Here is a 20,880-nt window from a genome sequence, read left to right as displayed (position 1 = left end):
GGCATATAAGAATTGCAGATCACAACATAGAAGAGTTGTGTGCAATCTCTCTCTGAAATATCTCTTGTAAAGTCTCCCTATTATTTTCTCCCAAAGTAGTGAAATCTCTGCAACTCGGTGGATGTAAGCAGTATTGGCCGAACCACGTATAAATTTCTTGTCTTGTGTATGTTTGTGTGTGTTTATAGTACTAATCAAAAATACATGTGTATGTTCTGTCTAGGAAAGATTGAATTTTAAGTGAGACCGGTGTGACTCTTCCAATCTTACCTGGGAACGTACCGAGCTGTATCTTTGGTAAAATACTATTTACCATACTTATGTGTTGTTGTTTTCTTGACAGATTGGATCCCAAGATCCTAGAGAGAAATTAGCAGCGTCTAATTTCCTAATAGGTTGTAATTCAAAAATTACTTTCTCTAAAAAGTCCATCACCAGTTTAATTTCTTCTGGTGTGCTTAACATGGATGCTTTGCTTTTTAGGTCAGACATAACAGCAACAACCACCATATTGATACCACGCCGCAAATCCATCACATTGACACCAACAGCTATTGACTTGCAACCTTCCGTGAGTGACGTTTTTGGAAAACGGCACTAATTTGAGACATTTAACTGAGTTAAGACAATAGCACAAGTAGTACCTGCAACCCGATTATAAGACTCAGATTGAAATGAACTAGAAAATATCTTAATACGCTTTGATGTTGAAGAGTGCCAGAAGCCATTCAACATCACTTACAGTACACATAAAACCAGGCAACTATATATTAAATTACTTGATGATTCAGCTCAACATGAACTCCAATCCTAAGTAGTTGAAAACAAGTGTTGCCTTTTAAGTCAAGCTGACGATGATGGAGCATTTTCTTTTTGGCTCCCAAAGTACTTTCAAGTCCTATGACTAATAATAGCAGGAATTTGTTGCTTCAGTCTTAAGAACTATAAATTAATTCTGAGCTACTACTGATAAAAAATAACCAAACTCAATTTAAAACCTTAATATCCGCAGTACATTTATTCTTTCAGGCACATAAACTGGAGAAAAAAAAACAAGAAATTACCATCTCCAGCAGCAGTATTAGTAGCTTGCAACCTGCTTCACAAGATCTGCACCAACACTTTTGGCCTATTTTTTGAAGCTGATACTTTTGGCAACATTGACACCATCCTTTGTGACTTGGGGGTCTCCACCAGTTTTCTCAATTATCACATTGCGACCCTGAATCAACCAAGCAAAACAATAAGTAAAAGGGAAACGCTATAATGAGAGCAGCTTCAATTTAGATATTTCTGTGCTACTCTACTTCTATTGGATTTTCCATGTAATTTGAGACGTGCTAGACTATGAAATATCATTAAGATCCCACATGTAAAAATAATCATAAAACATGAAAGCAATACGATTTTTCTCATAATGGTTGATGGAGTGGATAATCCCCATAAATCAATCAAGGTTGTCTTCTTTTATTTAAACTTAAAACAGATTTTTTTTAGTTTGAAACATAATTTGAAAAGGTAAAAGCGTTGTGTGAGGTGTTTTAGTCTAATAAGTGAGGCCCATGCCTTGAAGCACCGAGGCACAACCCTCACTTTTGTCTAGAAATATAATATAGATAATTCAAGAAAAATAAGTATAATAAACAAGTAGTAAGTAACATTTGAATTATGAAAGACCCTTTAATCTCTGCATAAATAGCAAGAAAGTTGAGAATTGACATTGTAGAGGGAAAAAGAAAGGGCCGTGTTTTAAACAACTTGGGCAATTTACATGGTAGGAACCAAAATTTTTAAAAGATTACACAAACTGGCAGAAACACAACAGGAAAAGAAAAGAAAAGAAAAAATAATTTTATTGCCATCATCGGTGACTCTAGGCTAAGTCCTCCCTTGCCAGGCCCAAAAGAAGACTTTGGACTTTTATCAAATAGTCTGAAATCGATACAAAAGTCTTTGTGGCTTCCCAAATGCGATTATTACATTTTATTTTTAAATAAAAAAAAAAATAGTTGTCCTCTCATTAAGATGAGTTTGACATGCAGCTGATCAATAATTAGTAGCAGACAATACAGAAAAATCAAAGCTAGGAATCATATCTCACCGAGTAAAAGAGGCTGATGGCCGTAAAAAGCATAGGCTTAACGTATGAGGCCTATGCCTTAGGACTTCTTCTTTACCTTTTGCACCTTGAGGCAAAATAGAAGCACTAGCCTTGAACCGCACATCCTATGGTTACGTTTCATGGTAATCCAAGCAAACTTGGTCTGTTTGTGACTGATAACCTGGTAGGAGGAACATTACTAAAACCAGAAGGCAGCCTTTCATTTTTTTATCCATCAATATTTTGTCCAAAGATGCAATTATCAGGTGAGCTGTACTCACTTTCCATTTGAAGTACAAGTTCCTCAAGTATCCCATAAACTTCCTCCAACCCCTGTCGCACAGTGTTCCCTGCTGAGAACACATAAAGCTTTTTCTTCACCTCAATCCAACTCTGACCAGGAATTTTTTTTAAACCCTTTGTCTTTGCTGAGATCCTCACCCTTGCAGAATCTTCCCATCTCCCACTTGCAGCATAAATATTTGAGAGCAGCATGTAGCTCCCAGTTGTTTCTGAGTTCAGATTCAAAATATGGGAGGCAGTCTCTTCTGCAACATCTGTATTCTTGTACATCCTACAAGACTGTAGAAGGGAGCCCCAAACAGAGTCATTGGGTTCCATTGGCATGCTTTTGACAATGTCACTTGCTTCTTTTAAAAACCCAGCACGCCCAAGGAGATCAACCATGCAAGCATAGTGCTCCATCTGTGGTTCGATCCGAAACTTGTTAATCATTCGACTAAACAACCTACGACCCTCAGCAACAAGCCCAGCATGACTGCAAGCAGAAAGAACAGCAACAAAGGTGACACTATCTGGCTTCAATTCAGATTTAATCATCTCATCAAAAGTTTTCAAAGCATTTTCACCAAGTCCATGCATTCCATACCCTGAAATCATTGAGTTCCACGAGATTAAATCTCTACCATCAATTGTCTCAAATACTATCTGCGCTTCTTTGAAAGCTCCACACTTTGTGTACATATTAATCAAGCCGTTTCCTACCAAAATATTACTGTCCATCAAAGCCCTAACTACGTGACTGTGTATTTCCCTACCAAGATTCAGTGCTGCTAACTCTGCACAAACTGATAAAACACTGGAAATTGTCACACAATTAGCCATGACTTTGGCAAGCTGCATTTTCCGAAAGAGTTCCAAGGATTCCTTCCCTCGGCCCTTGGAAGCAAATCCACCAATAATGGCACTCCAACTTATGACATTAGGTCTAACCATAGGATAATCATCTGAAGTATCCAGCTGTGAAAATATTGCAAAAGCCTCATCACAAAATCCAGATTCGGCATATGATGTTATCAAAGCATTCCAACTCACTAGATTCTTTGTTTCCATCTTCAAGAACAAATTATGTGCATCTTTTACATCTCCGCATTTCCCATACATACATATCAGTGCATTCTTCACAAACAAGTAATCTTCAAACCCATCCTTTATAACATATCCATGAATGACCTTACCCCTGCCAACCGCAACCAAATCAGCACATACAGATAACACAACAGCAACCGCTTCAGCAGTAGCCCCAGTTCCTCTCATCCTCATCATACGAAACAACTGTATGGTTTCTTCAGTCTGCCCACAACGAGCATGACTTGACAACAATGACGTCCATGTCACAGGGTTCGGCTTCAACCCTTCCAACTCCATCCGCTGAAACATCTCATATGCACCATTACAGTCATAGTTATAGGCATAACCGGAAATCATTGTATTCCACGAAATAAAGCATCTAACACCCATTCTGTCAAACAAATGTCGGGCATCCTCCATTCGCCCAAGCTTCCCGTACATTCCAATCAATTCATTCACAGCATGAAGATGATTTTGGAAACCCATTTGTAAAACATGACCATGAACAGTCTTGCACAAATTAAAACTACACATAAATTTACATGCCCTTATAACCAAAGGCAAAGTGAATCCATCGGCCCAAATCCCAAGCTTTCGCATTTTATCATAAAGTTTAAAGGCTTCTCCATAGTACCCATTGGAGACACAAGCCCTCAGAATCGAATTCCACAAAAGCAAGTTGGAAAGCCCCTCAACTAGGTTGGCATCAAACACTTTCCGAGCATCCATAACGAGCTGGAAACGTGTATAAACAGACACAAGCCGGGCGGCCAAGAACGCCGCCCGGTGTGTGCCACTGACAACAATTTGATTGTGAACTTGTTTGCAGTGTTGAACCGTGGTGCATTGCGGAAGAAGAAGGTCAAAGAAATCCAGAAGTTCATCATGGGTGATAGAGGTTTGTGGTTTAATCTGGGTATAGTGAGAGTTTATAGAGATTGAACGGCTGAGATTTGACGGAAAGGAAAGATGGGTCTTGCGGTAACATGAAGAAATCGATATGTAACGTTGAGAGGAAGCACGCAGCATGTAGGTGAGAGGTTTTCCAAACTTTCAGAAAGCACTATATTTACTGGAAGCAAAGATTACAGACATGAGACATGGACAACAATCAATCCCCTTCAAGTCCTTCTTGTAGACAGCTATCAATTCAATATCATCCAACGGTTCCAATACTTGTCTATCACTCGATCAAAATTGAAATCGTCGGCGACTTCCCTGGAAATTCTGAAACTTGGACCAGTGAAGAATTTAGGATGCGGCTCAGATTTTACTTATGGTTTTTTAACCCAAAAACTAACGGCGTTTACCAACATCAAAGACCAAACATTTTTTTCCGTCAGCTTCCGACGATCTCACTGCCTTTCCTTTCCTCCCAGCGCCCTCTGCAACTCCTTTTGGCACCCTTAAATTTGAGCCGTGGAAAAATAATATTTTTAATTTCACCCTTAAATTTGAGCATAATTTTAACTTCCCAACCCTGCACCTGCAGCATTTACATGTAGAGTTCCCATCTTAAATCCTAAAACCTACAATTGTATTTTTCAAGATTTATGTCTATTGCCGTGTGTGTGTGTGTGTGTGTCAGTGTGTGTGTGTTTGCTCTGCCTTTCAAGGCATTGTAAAATGTTCTTACTACACAGCACAGTGGAATAAAACTCCTATCATATTTTCATTCAAAAACTCTCATTTTCAATCGCAAAAAGTCAACAAAATTTGGGATTCCGAATACATATTTTTCCAATTATAATAAACCAATGACAAAAGGCCCGACAAGTATTGATACATAGCATCATGATATATTATTGTTAAATTGGCTTTGAGATTAGTGGTGTCGATTGTGGAAAGAAGCTCTAGAAGCCGCCCATATCATCCAAATTTGGCATGCGGCTGGGGCGTTTGTTTTTGTCATCCGGATGATCCACTACAGCTGCCTCAGTTGTTGTCAATAGCAAAGATACACTGTAACAAAGCAGAGCACATGGTTAGTTTAAGAAGGCTTTAAGCTATGAAATATATGCATACTTTTTTCTATCATCTTCACCTGGCAGCATCTACTAAAGCCGTTCTAATCACTTTAAGAGGATCTATGATTCCCTCCTTCACCATGTCAACATATACACCTGTTTTGCACAAGGATCATTATTACTCGAGCCACCAGGAAAATAAAAAAGGAGAAAAATGGAAAAACAGAATCCAAAGTGCAAGATATTGGATTAATCAAACTTTGATGAGAATTCTCCATACCAACATGTTGGAAATTTCCAACTTTTTGTTATTGAATATTTCAACTCAACAACTTGTTCCACTATTGTGCTCTATCATAGACAAAAAATACCACAAAAGAGAGATTTGCATATAATAAAACCCCAAGACATAAAATGAAAAATTTATAAAGCTGGCCATTACGATAATCCTTGTAACAAATAAAAGAACAAACCTTTAGCAGCATCGAAACCCCAATTATGATCATCTTGTTCCAACAATTTTCCAATGACCACTGCACCATCAAAACCAGCATTTGAGGCTATTGTGAACGCAGGTGCCTATCACAAATCAAAATGCCCATTGTCAGCAAACACTGATCCACAAATAAACACTTAGGTGAGTGCAGGTGAGAAATTTCAACAAGAAAACCTTGAGAGCATTCTGGATTATCTTTATGCCTCTTTTCTGGTCTTCATTTTCAGTTGGAAGATTCTCCAAAACTTTTGCAGCATACAAAAGGGCAACACCACCACCTAATGAAAGCAATCAAGTTATAATTGTTCTTGAGAGGCGTGGATGTATATAGCCTAGATGAATAAAAACTCTTTTTTTTTTATAAAAAACTCTACTTACCTGGCAAAATACCTTCTTCCACAGCTGCTCTTGTAGCATTTAAAGCATCTGTCACCCTATCTTTCCTTTCCCCGACTTCTGCCTCACTAGCCCCTCCAACCTGAGAGAATATGGTTAAATGGCATATCAGGGCAATCACTCACCACACTGGGAATTCAGAAAGGCGAATGACAAACCTTGAAAACAGCGACACCACCAGATAGCTTCGATAGCCGTTCCTGTGCCTTTTCCTTGTCAAACATGGCAGTACTCTTCTCCATAGCTGTCCTCAGCTGTAAAGCATCATATAGTATTAGCAGATGCCATGAGTCTTCTCGGGTGTGTTTGTTAAACGATTTTGATTCAATACTATTCAACTCACTTTTTCATTTTTCCAACATGCTCTTACTTTTTATATCACATCAATTACCTTTTATTACTATTCAAATAAAAAAAATCACTACAAATCAATTTTTTTCATTTTTCTATACCAAACATTCTTACTTTTTCACTTTTTTTTTTTTAAAAAAAAAACATATTCTTACTTTTTTTTAAATCAATCAATTTTTACTACAGTATCAAACCACTAAAACCCCAAAACCCTTTAACAAACGGAGCCCTTTTCTCTTCTATTCATTGCCTTTTTTATTTTCTAGAGTCCAGATCCTTTGTTCCCCTCTGTGCTCCTATCCATCTATTATGTTGGGCAACTCTAGTTACTCTGATTAGGTTTTGTAACGTGTGAAGAAGATTTATCGGTTCCTGGAGATCTCATGTGTGGGTCACAAGGAGTAGTTTATGGCTCTTCTGATAGTTATTGAAGAGCATCGTTGTCTTGAGGACTCGGCTTCTCTCACTAAACGTAGAAGCGAGCTAAGAAGATTAGAGTGCTCCATCAATTATGATATCAACAGTGAGAAATCAAGCCATGGAAAAGGCAAGCATAGGGGCCTTTCAGTTTTTTTTATGAAGCCTAGACTACTTTCTTGGAACGTGAGAGGGTTGAATGGGGGGAAGAAATGTCCAAGGGTGAGAAACTTGCTTAGAGAATGGAAGCTAGATATTTTTGGTTTTCAAGAAACTAAGCTTGAGGTCATGCCTCATAGTGTTGTGTGAAGCTTGTGGGGATGTCATCATGTGGACTAGGGTTGCTTTGACTCCAGAGGGGCTTTAGGTGGTATTTTGATTATGCCGAACAAGAGGGTGGTGGAAAAGATAGATGAGTGTGGGGAATTCACCTTTAGAAACATTGAAACATTCCATCTAGGCTTTTCCGGGTGTCTATGGCCCTAATTTTGATAGGTAAAGAAGGTTTCTTTGGGATGAGTTGGTTGGTTTGCTCAATTAGTGGAACTTGCCTTAGTGTGTTGGGATTGATTTTAATGTTACCACTCCATGTAACTGAAAATGAGGCTATGGGGATAGAGCTGAATTTCAGTATTTAAAAAAAAAAAAACTAATAATCCACATGGACATGACATTTAGCTACATATAATGTAATTGAACCAAACAATAAAAAAAATAAATGCCGAACATATGCCATTATATTAGGTCATCAAAATTTTGAAAGAGTTCTCGGTACTAGACTAAGTGCATATCTAATGTGTAAGAATTTTTTTTTTTTTTGATAAGTAATTTTGTATATATCATAATGTGTAAGAATTTTTTTAAGTATAAAAAATGGCATAATTCGTACAAGTGATTAGTAGACATAAGGAAAATTTGAAACAAAAATTATGGGAAATACAACATACCTGCTCACATCTTTCTTCGATCAGCTTCTTATCTCCACCCCCATTTAGAACTATTGTGTCATCAAGAGAGACAGTCACCTGTTATTTGGACGCCAGGGTGGTGGGGGGGGAGGTCAATTGTGTCATAAAGAAATTAAAATATGGCACAGTAGCACACCCTGCACAAAAGCACAAACCTTTTTTGCAGTTCCAAGCATTTCAAATTGGACTTTGTCCAGGGTTAAACCACGGTCTTCAGTGATAATCTGTACAGTAGATGTGTCTTAGTTAAAAAAATGTCTTTAAAATACATAATTATCTAGTATAAGCAAAAATTACAAAGTCGGAGTGAAAGATTGTGTGACCTCTCCCCCAGTAAGAATGGCAAGATCGTCTAAATTTGCTCTTCTATTTTCCCCAAAACCAGGAGCTTTAATGGCACAAACCTAAACACATGCAATTACACTAGTGAAATAATGAAAGTTTTACAGGAGAAGAACCAGGATCAATGTCAAAAGCTGATAAAGAAAAAACAAATTATATTTGAAGTAATACCAGAAACTATGACCCCCAAATAAACCAAAGAAACAGACCAAACACAGTAGATAACTGAGGTCTTTAATAAAAAAATAAAAAAATTACATATCCCAAATTTAATCAAATATGAGATTATTTGTAGGAATATACAAGTACAGATGTATAGGCACTCATCAAACGATGAGTCAATAGTTAATACCTATTCATAAGATTTTTAAAGAAGTATCACTTGATAGAAGTCTTACATTGTTTTTAAGAGTCAGGTGTAATTTTTAAAGACACGCCTAAAACTATTCCAGAGCTTGAATCATTATCTATTTAAGGAAGTCATCTCAATCCATGAAGATGGTGATAATAATAACAATCTCCATATGGCAAGATCTCGAGCCCTCTAGAACCTTTGGAAGTTAAATTCATATTAAATAAATTTTGTACTTCTTGAGAAGACAAGTACACCATTTGTTGGCGTGTCTCAATATATAAGATTCTCTTTCTTGCTTTTTCTTCAATGTAAATGATTAAGGAAAGTACCTTAAGGATGTCTACAGAGCTCAGAGATGACACTTTTCACTACAAATACAAATATGTAATCATTTATCTACCTTATTCTCCAACACATTATAAGACGTTTCAGTTTTGATTTTGCATCTTGTCAAAGGACCTATGAGTACTTTATCTATCTATTAAGCACAAGCATAAAGATCTCATAAATGTGAAGCAGTACATTCAATTTTTTTTTTTTTTTTTTTTTTTGGATTGGTACGTTACACATACATCCCGTGGGACATGAACCCACAACCTCACCCTCCACCTTGCTACAAAGGGAGGAAGGACCATTTGGGCTAAAGTTCATTGGCAACGTGAAGCATGGCATGCTGCTATCAATAATCATGTGGCCTCCCTAGAAACATACTGCACTGCACTATCTACAATCTAAGGATTTCACCATCATTGCAAGTTATTAATGTTTACATCCTGTACCATATTGCGCATTACACCATATAAAGTAACTGCAGAGTAAAGCCAAGCAATCACCTTAATCCCAGCATGATGCTTGTTGAGTATAAGCAAAGCGAGTGCCTCACTATCAACATCCTCAGCTACAACAAGAAGTGCTCTTTTTCTCTGTTTATAAGTGAATAGCAGCAATAGGAAGGAATGAGAAACTTTCATAGGAGTTCAGTTGATAATTCATCAGTGCCTATGATAAGAACCCACCCAGAAAGATTAATTACCTGTACTGATAGCTCCAATATTCTCAGAAGCGAATTTACATCTGAAATTTTCTTGTCATAAATAAGGATCAACGGGTTCTCTAGCTCCTACAAATAGCAAGTAACCACTTTTTATGTCACACATCAAAAAAAATCAAATTAATTACACCAGAGAAAAGGCTTCCATGAAAAGATATGCAACTGGATCAACTAAAAATAAGTAACAATTGTAGAGGAAAGACAAAAACTCCAAGAAAGAAAGTATGCCAAATTTCAAGAAATTAACAATTGAGTGGCCGCTGAATGGTGGCAGACACACAGATCAAAGGACCACCAAATACTAACTGACAACATGGTAAAGATTAGCAAAAGCTTCACATCCAAGTAGGACATTCAAAATGACTTTGCAACCAACTGTTTGTAAGGAGTTCATATTGAGGGGCTTGAATAATTTAAGGGCATGAATGACAACTGAAACGTTTGCAACTCATCTTCTAAGGGGGAAAAAAGTATAAGAATAAATAACTAAAGCAGCACATGCGCGATACTGGCAACCTAATTCTAGTACAAAAGCAACAAGTAATCGACTATTTAAAGTACAAATATAAAGGAAACAACAGTACAGATCTGAACTTACACATTTCTGGGTCTTCTGATCAGTAACAAAATAAGGAGATACGTAACCTCTGGCTAGCTTCATTCCTTCCACCACTTCCAGCTCATTATCCAAAGTATTCCCATCCTGCAAAACTTGGAAATTATAAATAAGAAAATCTAACTGTATTAAATTCAACATCATACATATCAGAAGAAAAAGAGTGCTTACAGCGACAGTAATGACTCCTTCCTTTCCAACTTTCTCCATTGCTCTTTCTATCAAATCTCCGATCTCATGTTCACCATTAGCAGAAATAGTTGCAACCTATTATATTATTAAATAGACAAAACAAACATTAAAACAAGAGAGCATAGTAGAAAACATAAAAATGTATATTAAAAAAATGATCATGATGCATAGAAGAAACGCCAATGGTTATTCATAAGCCTTTATTAGAAAAATTGACAACAACGGCATAAATGCAGAAAGTTCTCAGTGCCCTTGTGTTCATTTTGCTAATAACCATTGGAACAATGCTGATGAAAGTAAATACGTAGTCTGTAATTCAAAAATCACTTTCTCTAAAAAGTCCATCACCTGTTTAATTTCTTCTGGCGTGCTTAACATGGATGCTTTGCTTTTCAGATCAGATATAACAGCATCAACCGCCATATTGATACCACGCCGCAAATCCATCACATTCACACCGACAGCTATTGACTTGCAACCTTCAGTGAGTATTGCCTGAGTTAAGACAGTAGCACAAGTAGTACCTGCAACCAGATAAGACTCAGATTGAAATGAACTAGAAAATATCTTAATACGCTTTGCTGTCGAAGAGAGCCAGAAGCCATTCAACATCACTTACACACATAAAATCAGGCAGCTATATATTAAATTACTTATAAGATTCAGATCAAAATGAACTCCAATTCTAAGTAGTTGAGACAGGTGTTGCCTTTAAGTTAAGTTGACCATGATGGAGCATTTTCTTTTTGGCTCCCAAAGAAGTACATTTTAGGTCTATGACTTCTGACCTACTAATCAAAAATAACCAAACTCAATTTAAAACCTTAATATCTGCAGTACATTTATAACCCCAAGGTGTTGGCCCATGTGGCGGAGGCCTTGGTCTTGGGGTTTGCTCCCTTCAAGGTCCAAGGTTCAACACCTTATGGGTGCAAACAATTCCTTGGGGCCACACCCCCTAGTGAAAAGCCAGCGATTTAACTAGTTCCGTATAGGAAAACTTCCAAGGGTGCGGTGCACAGAACCGAAGTTTACTCTGCAGGGGTGGGTCCGAAGGGCCCTGCCTTGGAGAGGTTCCCCGACATAAAAAGTATATATATATATATATATATATATATATATATATATATATATATATATATGCAGTACATTTATTCTTTCAGACACATAAAGTAGAGAAAAAACAAGAAATTACCATCTCCAGCAGCAGTATTAGTAGCACTTGCAACCTGCTTTACAAGATCTGCACCAACATTTTTGGCCTTTTCCTTGAAGCTGATACTTTTGGCAACAGTGACACCATCCTTTGTGACTTGGGGGTCTCCATGATTTTTCTCAATTATCACATTGCGACCCTGAATCAACCAACCAGAACAATAAGTAAAAGGAAAAAGCTATGATGAGAGCAGCTTCATTCTGCGTTACTCTACTTCTATTGGATCTTGCTCGTATTTTGATACATGCTAAATTATGAGATATCATTAGGATCCCACGTGAAAAAATAATCATAAAACATGAAGGCAATAAGGCTTTTCTCATAAAGGTTGATGGAGTGGATAAGCCTCATAATCAATCAAGGTTGCCTTTTTTTTCTCTAAACTCAACTTAAACAGAACTTTTTTAGTTTGAACCATAATTTGAAAGGGCAAAAGCGTTGTGTGAGGTGTTTTAGTCAAATAAAATATTAACTTTTATCTAGAAATATAATTAAAATTCAACAAAAAGAAGTATAATAAATAAGTAGCAAGTAACATTTGAATTATGAAAGACCGACCCACTAACCTCTGCATAAATAGCAAGAAAGTTGAGAATTGACATTTTAGAGGAAAAAAGAAAGGACCAATGTTTTAAATAACTTGGCAATTTACATGGTAAGAATAAAATTATTTTAAAAGAGTACTTATCAAAAAAAATTTAAAAGAGTACTTATCAAATTTTTTTTAAAAGAGTACATAAATCAAGCACCAAATTAAAGAAACACAAAAAGGAAAGAAAAAATAATTTTATTGTCATCATCGGTGACTCTAAGCTCAGTCCTCCACTGCCAGGCTCAAAAGAAGACTTTGGACATTTATCAAATAGTCTGAAACAGATACAAAGGTCTTTGTGGCTTTCCCAAATGAAATGATCACATTTTATTTTTAAATAGAAAAAAGTTATTTGTCCTCTCATTAAGCTGAGTTTGACATGCAGCTGATCAATATTTAGTGGCATAAAATACAGAAGAATCAAAGCTAGGCATCATATTCTCACTTAGTAAAAGAGGCTGATGGCAGTCAAAAGCATAGGCTCAACGTATGAGGCCTATGTCTTAGGACAACTTCTTTACTTTTTGCATCTTGAGGCAAAATAGAAGTGCTTGCCTTGAGCCACACATCAAGGCGCACCTTATGTAAGTTTTTCCAAACATTGCCTTGATAATAACATGTTTGATCATTTTAGCATAGCTTTGGCTTACTCTTTCATCTGAAAAATGAAACTATGCTGAATTATATGATGGTGTTGTACATTGAGCTTTTCTTTTTCACCATTATTGCGTGGCTTCAAAGTAATATCAATAAATGAGTATTTCAAAGGATCAAGCTTGAGCCTACAAAAGCAAAGGCTAACTTTCCAAATAATAAACATTTTTTCTCTCAACACTCCCTATCACTTTTTTCGAAGTACGAAGGAGGAAAAGGAAGAGGAAAGAATTTGGAAAACAAAACAAGCACAAAAAAAAAAAATTCTTTCCACCATTGTTTCCTACGCAAGCACTACACATAAACGTAGCCAAAGAAAAACAAGTTCTTGCCTTTATTGTTGCTTACTCTAATAAATCTCCAACAAACTCTAGAAACCACGAACAACGGAAAAATTAACGAACATAGGTCCGATACCTTTGGTCCCATTGTGACTTTTACGGCTTCTGCTACCTCGGAAACGCCCTGCAGCATTGCTGCCCGAGCCCCAACCCCAAAACCGATAGCTTTGGCCCCATAATTTCTGCTGCATATGACTCTGTTACACACCTTTCCAATCCAAATCATTAACCAACAAACATTCAAGTAAGAAAATAATCCATACCCATCAAACACAATCCCTTGCAGAACCATAAAATAAAGCATAGAAAAATTCAAACAGATCGGATTCAATAGAATTCGGAAGCGTTTGGCTGCTGAGAAGTGTGAGAGAAAATAAAATGAAAATTAATTAAAAATCCGAATCTTAATGTTTGTTACTAGGGAAAATGGAAATTTCCTGGAAACTGAACTACCATAGGATAACATCAAATTTGGATACTTTCTTTTCCCTTTCTTTCCCCACAACTTTCTCGTCAACCAAACGGAGGGTTAAGCAAAATTGCAGTGAATCAGAGACTACTAACAATAACAGTTCCTTACTAATCTTCTTGAAGAAGAGGAAGCGATCGTTGAAGCTAATTTCGAAGCTATTCGATACATTTGGGAGGGAGAGAGTGGGAGAGAGTTTGAATTTGACGAGAGTAAGGGTTTTGGTAGGGTTTTAGCACTGGGATTTCCTACACTTTCCGTAAGAATTAGGAAACGGCCTTGTATTACTGGAGGGTCTGGACTCTGGAAGAATCTGGATTGTTCATTTAAGGTGCACCCCAGATGGAATTGCCACCCAATTATGTCTAGATGTTCCTATCCCGCGCATGACCTGCAGGTGATTCTGGCTCGTTTTGCGACAGCTTTGGATCATCCGGCCCAGTAATCAAGGCCCAATATTGATAGAAGATCATATAGTGAGGCTTCCGGGCCAACCACAAGTACAAGGATGTAAATTGAGTCAAGCCGAGCCAAACTTCGCATGTTCGGATTAAGCTTTTCAAATTTGTATATGTGCTCCAGCTCGGCTTGAGCTCGGTCCGAGTTTCAGACCATGCGTTTGAGCTCGGCTCGTTTTTTTTCTTAATGGCTTCAAACTCGGCTCAAACTCAATAAGCATTTATCAAATAAACGAGTTCCAGCTAAATTTTTTTTCTGTGTTTTTTGAAAATCCAAACAGAGAGCAAGACTGCAAGAGAGTAAAATAAAAAGGAAAATAGCTCAAGAAAAAAAAAAAAAAAAAGTGTTTTTCTTTTTCTTTTTCGATTTCTTCGTAGGAATGAACCCAACCAAATCTTAAGAGTGAGGACGAAGCGTCGTCACTTTGATATTGAAATGTATTGTGTAGTCTGTACAAAGGAAGCGTGAGAGAGAAAAATATGTAACTTTCCAAGAAAAATTATCTAGTAATTAATTTTACAACGTGTCACCCTATTTCTACTCTAACCAAATAGAAACGCAATAGAACATTTAACTCTTCTTATGAAAAAAGAGCGTATGCAGTGAAAGACTTTATCAAAAAGCAAGTAAAATAGCTGCTAATTAACCAACAATAGATAATCACCATAGTTTAAACTAAAGCATCAAAAGATAACATAAATATACATCAGGTGTTTCGGTATAAGACCAGACATCAAAGTGTTAGAAGAAAATTATTACAAACCAAGGCTGAAAGTATTAGAACATCAAAACACGAGAAGTCTATCATCCAAATCACAAAATCCTCAACAATTACAGAACATCAGATACTACATATAAAGAAATCCTATGGGAGTACAACGAGTACAACGGTACAACCCAACTCAAGACCACCAGCCTCCATGATAGCAACTAACTTAGGGTTGTTATCGAAGATCAATTTAGTTAGGTCATCCAAAGACATCCTTGTGCCCAATCGTCCAAGAACCATCCCCAAGGGTATAACCAAAAAACAAGCATAAGTCCACGACTTAGAGAGTAATAATACACATAAATAAAACATTATTTATGTAATGAACTCAATTGCTAAAAAATTTATATATTACAAGCATAAATAAAGTAAATCTCTCCGGTTTCAAAATCATATGGCATGAATATACAATATAAATATAGTACATGATAATTAAGAGAAACATGTCATAGGTAAACTCTGTATGATCTATACAAACCCTTAACCGCTTTTTGGTATGATTGGCAATGTCTTGAATGACCTGTAGTACAATATCAGTGCCCTAGATATCGCTACATACCATCATTTACTTTTACATGCATTTAGTACAATTCCATATGGTCTATTCAATACCTAAGATTGTTCACAAGTGATCTTTTTAATAATCAAGTCGAACTTGAATATGTTCACGAGTAGCTATGTTCATTTATTACCCTGATCAACTGAAAAGTCAACCTCATCCAATAGAACATAATAAATGGGTAGGCCAGGCCTTGTTGTCCCCTAGACAATAAAAAGATTGAAATACATTGCAAAATCAGTATATCCACATCTTGATATCACATAAAGATGGTTAACAAAAGAAAAACAAAAACCTTCAACATAGGATGGACCTTCTTGGGGGAGGGGGGATCTCAAATGGAGTTGGTGTATCACAATGATTTGTGCAATGGTGTTTTTTGTGTATGGCGATTATGATTTTGGTTGGTTTGACTCTCTAATCCAACCAACAATTCAAAAGTTTCTAAAAATTGCATAATTTATTTAATAAAGATCATCAGCAATTTAAGCGGCACATATGAGAAAACTAATATGAGATTTACTTACTTGAACAGGTGATTGGACAACCCAAAATTTATTTGAACGAGTGAATCTCATATAAGCTATCGCACAATATGAGTATTGAATCCCAATGGTTGAATTATAAAATTTTCTAATATGGAAATAATAGTGTTTGTTTCATTGGAGATAGAAACTTTCCCTGTTGGGTTTCACCAATTTGCCCCTTCTTCCTCAATTAATCAAACAAATTGAGGCATCATGATTGGTTGGTTGCATGATTGGGTGAAATCACTGAAATGGCTATGAAGCTCCTCAGTTACATACTTCCTTACAATGATGATTGATTATAAAAACTTTATAATATTTCACGAGGCTCAGAGACTACATGTTAATGACCATCCTTCATCACACATGGTTTGCTCATATTAAGGTCGGGGTCAGATGGAGCCCCCACCAGAAAGTCTACATAGCAAAGATAAACAAATGAATGGAACCCAAAAATAAATAAATAAATCATTATAAACTTTTGACATTATTAGATTCGTTTACCTTCTCATGTTCCAAACCTTTTTATAAACTTATTTATTTATTTATTCCTTTTCAATTTCAAAAAAGAAAAAAAGTAAAGTCTACATACCCTCTCAAACTACCATTTAATTGACAATTTCCCTCTCAAATTTTCAACTGTGACAATGTCCCCCCAATGACGAAACTATCCTTAGTAAAATCAACACAAAAAATACTAAAACTTCCAAATATATATATATATAATCCAATGGGTAGCCAAATTTTTTTTCAAAAAAATCCTTTTTATAAGAAATTTTTTTTTTTAAAATTTAGATATTTTTAATACAAATTGATTTTTTTTTTTAAAAAAAAAAAAAAATTAATAAAAATTTCCTTTTTTTAAAAAAAAAAAATCATTTAAAAAAGTAAAAATTTTCTTTTGAAATTAAAAAAAAAAAAAGATTTTTTTTTTTAAATTAAAATTTTCGTTTTAAAAAAAAATTATTTATTTTTTTTCGAATTTATAGGGGTATTTTTGTCTTATTGGGAAATCTATATGGGCATTTTTATCTTTTTGCTAGTCTTTGAGGAACATTGATAATGTTTTGGTAGTTTAGGAGGGACATTGTCACAATTAAAAATTTGGAAAGATACTATCAATTGGGTGGTAGTTTGAGTGGGCTATGTGGATTTTCTCAAAAAAAAAAAAAAAAAAAAAAAAACCATGGCTATCACCACGAAGTATAATATAATCAGAGTGCTGTTTGTTTCTACCACTATACTACCACCAATAGTAGCATACCACGACAGCAATCACACCTCCACCATTTTTCTAAAATTGTGTGATGTATGTTAACTCTCAATCCATCAAGCCTTAGATAAGAAAAAGTTACGTCGAATTAAAAACTGAAAAAAGGGTGGAGCTTCTCAATAAAAGACTCAAAATACAAATTCAGTAAAGAAAATACAAATAAATAATAAAAAATAGACCAAAAAATACCTAGTCCTCTATTTTGTATCTTAGGCAAAAGTCAATAAATAGTTTGCATAATACCATAACTAAAGCAAAATGAAACTAGAAATGACACGAATTTTGAAAGATCCCTAAATCTTTTTTCGAATTCCCACTAAGAAGTTGCAGCATCCACCATAACAAGGTTGTTGACAGTGATGAAACTAAGGAGGTTGATAGGGGCTACAACCCCTGTCAGCCTCCACCATAGCTGTCAGCCTCCACCATAGCCCCCACCAGGCCTCACTTATAAAAAAATCATTTAAAAAGTTTTTAAATTTTTAAAATTTGTTAGGAAAAAAAAAAAATATCTAGGCCTTTTTTTTCTTCATAATTTAGCCCTTGAAATTTTCAACTCATTAAAATTGAACTTCTAGTTTTGTCCCTATTTGTTGAGGAAGTGGTACTTTTAATAGTGCATAAACAATCAACCTATAAAATTATGCATCCATCGCCAAGTTGTTATTTTTTATTTTTGAGTTTGGCATGCCTAAGAAGTAAATGGTAGAAAGAATCTCTTTGAGTGAAAAAATAATAATTAAATTTCTCACCCAATCATCCTATTTAATTATTTTTTTCATAAAAATTTATTATTATTATTTTTCTTTCACTAGAGGCAGGTCAAACTCCTTATTTTTTTCATGTTGTAATGATGCTCTGATGTAATCTCAGAACTCCATTAATAAACAGCTAATAAGTATATTAACTTCTTTTGCAGGTAATTAGACAAAAACAAAAAACAAAAACTTCTTTTGGAAGTTTTTCTTTTATTGTTGAAACTGGTGACTCATATTAATGCTAATGGAAGGCCAAATAAATGGTAGAGGAATAAACTTTGGAGATTTCCTTAATAAATCCGTGCAAGTAGAATTTAAGATTTTTCTATATGTATATGATCTTACTTGAATCATTAAGAGTAAAAATATAACCGTCTCTTTATAGACGTAGACAAATTGTCAAACCACGTTAAATATGTATTTCGACTTTCTCTTAATCTCTCTCTTTTCGATTGTATATTATTCATTAATTATTGTGTACGGTATCAACATTTATTTTTTCTCATGTCATGCAATCACTAATGATCATGTGAAATGTTGATCACATGCTACATATCTACATGTAATCCTTCAAACTTCCAAAGCGAAAAATATTTTCCACTATTTCCAAAATCTATTTTATTTTTTACTTCTTTGTTTTTTTTTTTTTTAAGGAAAAAGTCCACGTATCTACGTGTAATCCGCCGCCCACGCCTACGTGCTAGTGCATGCACACCACAATTATAAATTATTGAAGCCTACCGAAGTCCCCCCCACCGACACAAAATAAATCAAGCACCAAAATAGACATTTTGCATCTTTGAGAATTGAGAGGGACATGGTTTTATTGCAGCCACTAAAACACCATCCCACCCCTTTAATTACGTGTGGATTTCAGTATCCACCCAACGTGCTTCCCTTCAAACCAAACCAGCTGCTGGATCCACTAAATTACTTTTAATATTCTACCAACTTGTTCTTAATTTCCTCATTATTTTTATTTATTTATATATATATATATATATTAAATCAAACTTATGATCACATATTCAATATAAAAAATAGAATTCGTACACTAATGAAAAGTAAATTCTCAATGTATTATTGAAAAAGCACAAAAAAGAACACTTACTTTTTAAAAAAGAAAAAAAAATATGTAACAAATTTCTCTCCCCTAACACAATCAACTCACCATCCTTTCTTCCATTTACATAATCACCAAAATTAAGACAAAAGAATAATAGAAAATTATTTAAAAAGAAAAGAGAACATAAACAAATTCAAACCTTCTTCTTCTTCTTCTTCTTCTTGCTATTTAGAAAGTCCATTTCCAGATCTTGACTCTGACGTCAACCTTACACTTGGCGTTGGCGGTGGACGCAGTCGCCGCGGTCTTCCCAGTAGGAAGAGTAGCGCTAATTCCTTCACAAGAAACTCTAATCCCAATTTTTGGGGTTTTGAATCCACCCATCTTGGCCTTCACCTTCGTGTCAAGCTTTATCTTCAATGGCAGACCGTTCTTGCTCTTCATGTCCGTCTTCAACCCACTAACAGAAGCGCTGTCCAGAGCTCTGCCGCTGCTCGTAATGGCAGTTTTCAAAAGGGTCGTGTTCTTTTTGCCATGAACGAAGGAGGGTACAGTTCCGTCGCCAATATCAACGTCGTTTGAGAGTATAGAGATGGTTATGGGGCTGTAGATGAAGACGAGCTTCTTGTTTGGGTTTTTGGCCGTGATGTTGAGGTCAAATTTGGAATTTAGCGTTGAAGAGGAGGTGACGTTGAGGTAGGAGAGCTTGAGACCGCTGACGGAGAACGCCGGGCGGTGGGGGCGGTAGAGGACGTAGAAGACGGCGCCGGCGATGGCGACGATGAGTAGGAGGATGATGATGAGGAGGGTCAGCCAGAGACAGCAGGAGCAGCAGCAGCTACGGCCGTTGCGGCGTCGGTGGTGGGGTTGCGGGCGATAGGCGGGGCGCGTGGCGCCGTAGAGTTGGGCCTTCGTGGCAGGGAAGGCGCCGTTTCCGGCTGCGGCGACGGCGGTGCCGTTGGCGGTGTTGGGCTTAGCAGAGGGATAGACCCTGTCCGTCATGGTGTTTCTTCTGGGAGCCTAGAAAGAAAGAGCTCAGAGGTGTTTGTTCAGGTTCTGAGAGAGCAAATAAAGAGAAAATGAGAGAGAGAGAGAGAGAGAGGTGAGAGGTGATTGTTTTGGTTCGATCGGGGAGATATGCTTGTTTTAGACTCCAGAGACTTTTGAAGAAAAAGGTGTTCGTTTTGGTCAGAGAGAGAGAGAGAGAGAGAGAGAGAGAGTGGAGAAGTTGGGGGATGTGAAGAGATTGATGAATGAGGGGAGGAAGGTAGAGTGGCAACATAGAGACAGCAACTTGACAACAACCAAAAACTATCCCCACCTTCTTATGGCGAGCGTTGGAATCACTCTCTCTTCCCTATATTAAATAGTTTCTCTAATTAATGTCTTTTTCTTTACACATTCTTCACATGCAATGCAATACTTATTTTGCAGGACCCCCATCTCATTCATTTTTTTCTCCCAAATATTCCTTTATGAATAAAACACAAGTGGTGATTTTAAGGTACGTGGTTGGATAAGACTCATGCAATCGGAATCTACAATTTTTGATTAGTATTAGTTGATGTAAATTT

The 20,880-nt window shown here is 36.3% G+C and overlaps 3 protein-coding genes across 6 annotated transcripts; all 3 read right to left on the bottom strand.

Moving 5' to 3' along the window:
- Positions 1-391: 391 nt before the first annotated feature.
- Positions 392-4,757, bottom strand: LOC132186759 (Pentatricopeptide repeat (PPR-like) superfamily protein). 2 transcript variants are annotated; one of them, XM_059600796.2, is made up of 3 exons: positions 2,102-4,757; positions 1,065-1,222; positions 392-644 (listed from the first exon to the last, which is right to left on the bottom strand). In XM_059600796.2, exon 1 carries the CDS (start codon positions 4,499-4,501, stop codon positions 2,330-2,332), a length of 2,172 nt encoding a protein of 723 aa, XP_059456779.2. In that variant the 5' UTR covers positions 4,502-4,757; the 3' UTR covers positions 392-644; positions 1,065-1,222; positions 2,102-2,329. The 2 variants fall into 2 exon arrangements, with proteins under 2 accessions (XP_059456779.2, XP_059456778.2); XM_059600795.2 differs by lacking the exon at positions 392-644 and having other exon boundaries at positions 658-1,222.
- Positions 4,758-5,187: 430 nt separating this feature from the next.
- On the bottom strand, positions 5,188-14,202 carry HSP60-3A (heat shock protein 60-3A). 3 transcript variants are annotated; one of them, XM_059600797.2, is made up of 17 exons: positions 14,007-14,202; positions 13,503-13,634; positions 11,819-11,978; positions 10,972-11,147; positions 10,603-10,698; positions 10,414-10,518; positions 9,798-9,884; positions 9,598-9,687; positions 8,391-8,471; positions 8,223-8,291; positions 8,047-8,124; positions 6,490-6,585; positions 6,314-6,413; positions 6,110-6,213; positions 5,913-6,018; positions 5,517-5,595; positions 5,188-5,434 (listed from the first exon to the last, which is right to left on the bottom strand). In XM_059600797.2, the coding sequence occupies exons 1-17, from the start codon at positions 14,064-14,066 to the stop codon at positions 5,326-5,328; spliced, it is 1,728 nt and encodes a 575-aa protein (XP_059456780.1). In that variant the 5' UTR covers positions 14,067-14,202; the 3' UTR covers positions 5,188-5,325. The 3 variants fall into 3 exon arrangements, with proteins under 3 accessions (XP_059456780.1, XP_059456781.1, XP_059456782.1); XM_059600798.2 differs by having other exon boundaries at positions 13,503-13,623; positions 14,007-14,200; XM_059600799.2 differs by having other exon boundaries at positions 13,503-13,608; positions 14,007-14,200.
- Positions 14,203-19,300: 5,098 nt separating this feature from the next.
- On the bottom strand, positions 19,301-20,514 carry LOC132187228 (Late embryogenesis abundant (LEA) hydroxyproline-rich glycoprotein family). The gene has a single exon (XM_059601468.2). The coding sequence runs from the start codon at positions 20,306-20,308 to the stop codon at positions 19,535-19,537; it is 774 nt and encodes a 257-aa protein (XP_059457451.1). The 5' UTR covers positions 20,309-20,514; the 3' UTR covers positions 19,301-19,534.
- Between the last annotated feature and the right edge of the window lie 366 nt (positions 20,515-20,880).

The sequence above is a fragment of the Corylus avellana genome, chromosome 6 (genome assembly GCF_965113065.1).
Source record: "Corylus avellana chromosome 6, dhCorAvel1.hap1.2, whole genome shotgun sequence".
In the NCBI taxonomy this organism is placed as follows: Eukaryota; Viridiplantae; Streptophyta; class Magnoliopsida; order Fagales; family Betulaceae; genus Corylus; species Corylus avellana.
This window is presented reverse-complemented; position numbering and strand designations above follow the sequence as displayed.

Coding starts and splice junctions, on each gene's coding strand:
- LOC132186759 (XM_059600796.2), bottom strand. CDS start 4,501: ATGCTGCGTGCTTCCTCTCAACGTTACATATCGATTTCTTCATGTTAC.
- HSP60-3A (XM_059600797.2), bottom strand. CDS start 14,066: ATGTATCGAATAGCTTCGAAATTAGCTTCAACGATCGCTTCCTCTTCT. Junction 11,148..11,818: donor TAATACTGCTGCTGGAGATG/GTAATTTCTTGT, acceptor ATCTGGTTGCAG/GTACTACTTGTGCTACTGTC. Junction 8,292..8,390: donor CCATTCTTACTGGGGGAGAG/GTCACACAATCT, acceptor TCTACTGTACAG/ATTATCACTGAAGACCGTGG.
- LOC132187228 (XM_059601468.2), bottom strand. CDS start 20,308: ATGACGGACAGGGTCTATCCCTCTGCTAAGCCCAACACCGCCAACGGC.